The sequence below is a fragment of the Chinchilla lanigera genome, unplaced genomic scaffold (assembly GCF_000276665.1).
Source record: "Chinchilla lanigera isolate Chin_1 unplaced genomic scaffold, ChiLan1.0 scaffold00001, whole genome shotgun sequence".
NCBI lineage: Eukaryota > Metazoa > Chordata > Mammalia > Rodentia > Chinchillidae > Chinchilla > Chinchilla lanigera.
This window is the reverse complement of record NW_004955402.1, coordinates 43,408,677-43,410,604: the sequence shown is the minus strand read 5'-3', so window position 1 is coordinate 43,410,604 and position 1,928 is coordinate 43,408,677. Positions and strand designations below refer to the sequence as shown.

At 57.0% G+C, this 1,928-nt stretch overlaps 1 protein-coding gene across 1 annotated transcript in view; it reads left to right on the top strand.

The window, feature by feature from the left end:
- The window catches only part of Rax (retina and anterior neural fold homeobox), a 5,765-nt gene extending 4,093 nt beyond the window's left edge, over positions 1-1,672 (top strand). Inside the window, 1 exon segment of the mRNA XM_005373175.2 lies at positions 1-1,672. Coding sequence (XP_005373232.1) covers positions 1-201 — 201 coding nt within the window. The 3' untranslated portion in view covers positions 202-1,672.
- Positions 1,673-1,928: the final 256 nt, after the last annotated feature.

Genomic DNA, 1,928 nt, shown 5'->3' with positions numbered 1-1,928 from the left:
CCGCCCTTCCTGAACTCCCCGCCGCTGGGCCCCGGCCTGCAGCCGCTCGGGCCGCCGCCGCCCGCCTACCCGTGCGGCCCCGGCTTCGGGGACAAGTTCCCGCTGGACGAGGCGGACCCGCGCAACAGCAGCATCGCGGCGCTGCGCCTGAAAGCCAAGGAGCACATCCAGGCCATCGGGAAGCCGTGGCAGCCCCTCTAGGGCCCCGGGGGCGTGCGGGCCGGGAGGCGACCCAGCCGCGCGCGCCGGGCCGCCCTCCCCGCCGACCTCGCTCGCTCGCTCGGCCGCTCTCCGCGCCCGCCGGCACCGCAGGACTAGGCTGCTCCAGACCGAGGGGCAAGGCCAAGCCTCAGGCCCGCAGAGGACCCAGGCCACCGCCACGGACCCCCAGTCCTGCTGCCGGAGGGGGATAGCTACCCTTATCCCCGCGTGCGCCGGCGCCTCCAGTCCCGAGGGGGCCCGCGCTCCAGACCTTGGCCTTTCCCATGGAAGGAAAATCCGAAAAATAGAGTTTGAGAAACTGTCGAGTAGTTCGAAGTATTTGGAAGGAGAATTAAATATTTGCTTGTTTGGAGCTGAGTGTGGTTAAGCGCTCTCGGGGCTGCAGGGCAGAAGCAAACGTGGGGTACCGGAGTACGGTGATGGACAGCGTGAATCAGGGAATTGAGAATCACACGGGGCTCGGGGATCCTCCGTGCTGCAAATCCTGGGCACACTTCGCCGCAGGGGAGCACGGTTCCCATCCTGGCACGCTGTCTCACCCTTCCCTAGCATGGGCATGGGGCGTGTGGGGTCTAAGGCTCAGCTGCCTGCGCGTTCCCTGTTTCCTATTTCAATACCCGGGCCGCAGTCGCTACTTTGACTCCAATAGGAAGCGTCTACACCACCTTCCCTGGGTAAAACCTGAGCATCCCAAGGTTCCTAAAGACCTCCGTTGCGCCCTGTCCAGTCTGCCTGTGCCCAAGGGCCCCTCTCAGACCATTATGCTGGTCACTGGACTTGTTAGCGGGACTTGATAACAGTTTTCCAAGGACTGAAGCAGGGCGACTCTTTCTGAACCCTGAACTTCTTGTCTCCCCAACTCGCACACCACCTTCCAACCTAGAGGTCTGGTAACCATGTGTCGGCTACTTATGATGCTCCAGCACCCTATCTGCATTTGCCTGGTGCAGGTGGGGAGTACCAGCTTTGGAGCACAAGAGAAATCATAGGGTCTGGGGCAGCCTTCAGATACCCTTGAGGTCTACCAAAGCTCCGGGTGAGGTCCAGGACTCCTGCCTGAATGCCACTGTATCTGCTGTTGACCCTGAAGTTGAGCACCGGCCCTTCTGCCCCGCCGTGAGAGTGGAACCCCCCCGATGGATTGTGACCAAGACCTTAACACTAAAAACTGTCTGTTAGCGTCATCGTGGTGCTCTCCAATTCCCTTTCCTGAATAGATCACGCCTGATGTAGGTGAGAAAGGTGGAATAAGATTTACACCTGATTCTGTGTAAACTGCTGAGGACCCGACAAAAAGCAATACACATAATCTTGGAACCTTGGCAATGTCTCCAGTTCTTGAAACTTATTTGGGAAATGGATGATTATCCCAGGGCTGGCAGTAGGACTGTCATCATGGATCCAATCCTTGTCTTTTGGGTCCTGAGAGGCTACCACGTAGCCAAGGCTGGGTACCTAAGAGTAGATGGTCAGTGAGGACTTATTGAACAGGTTATTTGTCCTAAGAGGTAGAGTGTAATAGCTGCACTTTTCCTCACAACACCATCTCGGTGAGGAAACCCATGGATTGGCCCAAGTGACCCTAGCTCTTAGCAAGGAAAGAAAAACAAACCTAGGGTGAAGATATATGCAAATTTCTCCCAATTTGATCTACCTTCCATCTTTTATTTCATCCTTTAATGTCCTACTTTTAAGACGGACAATGG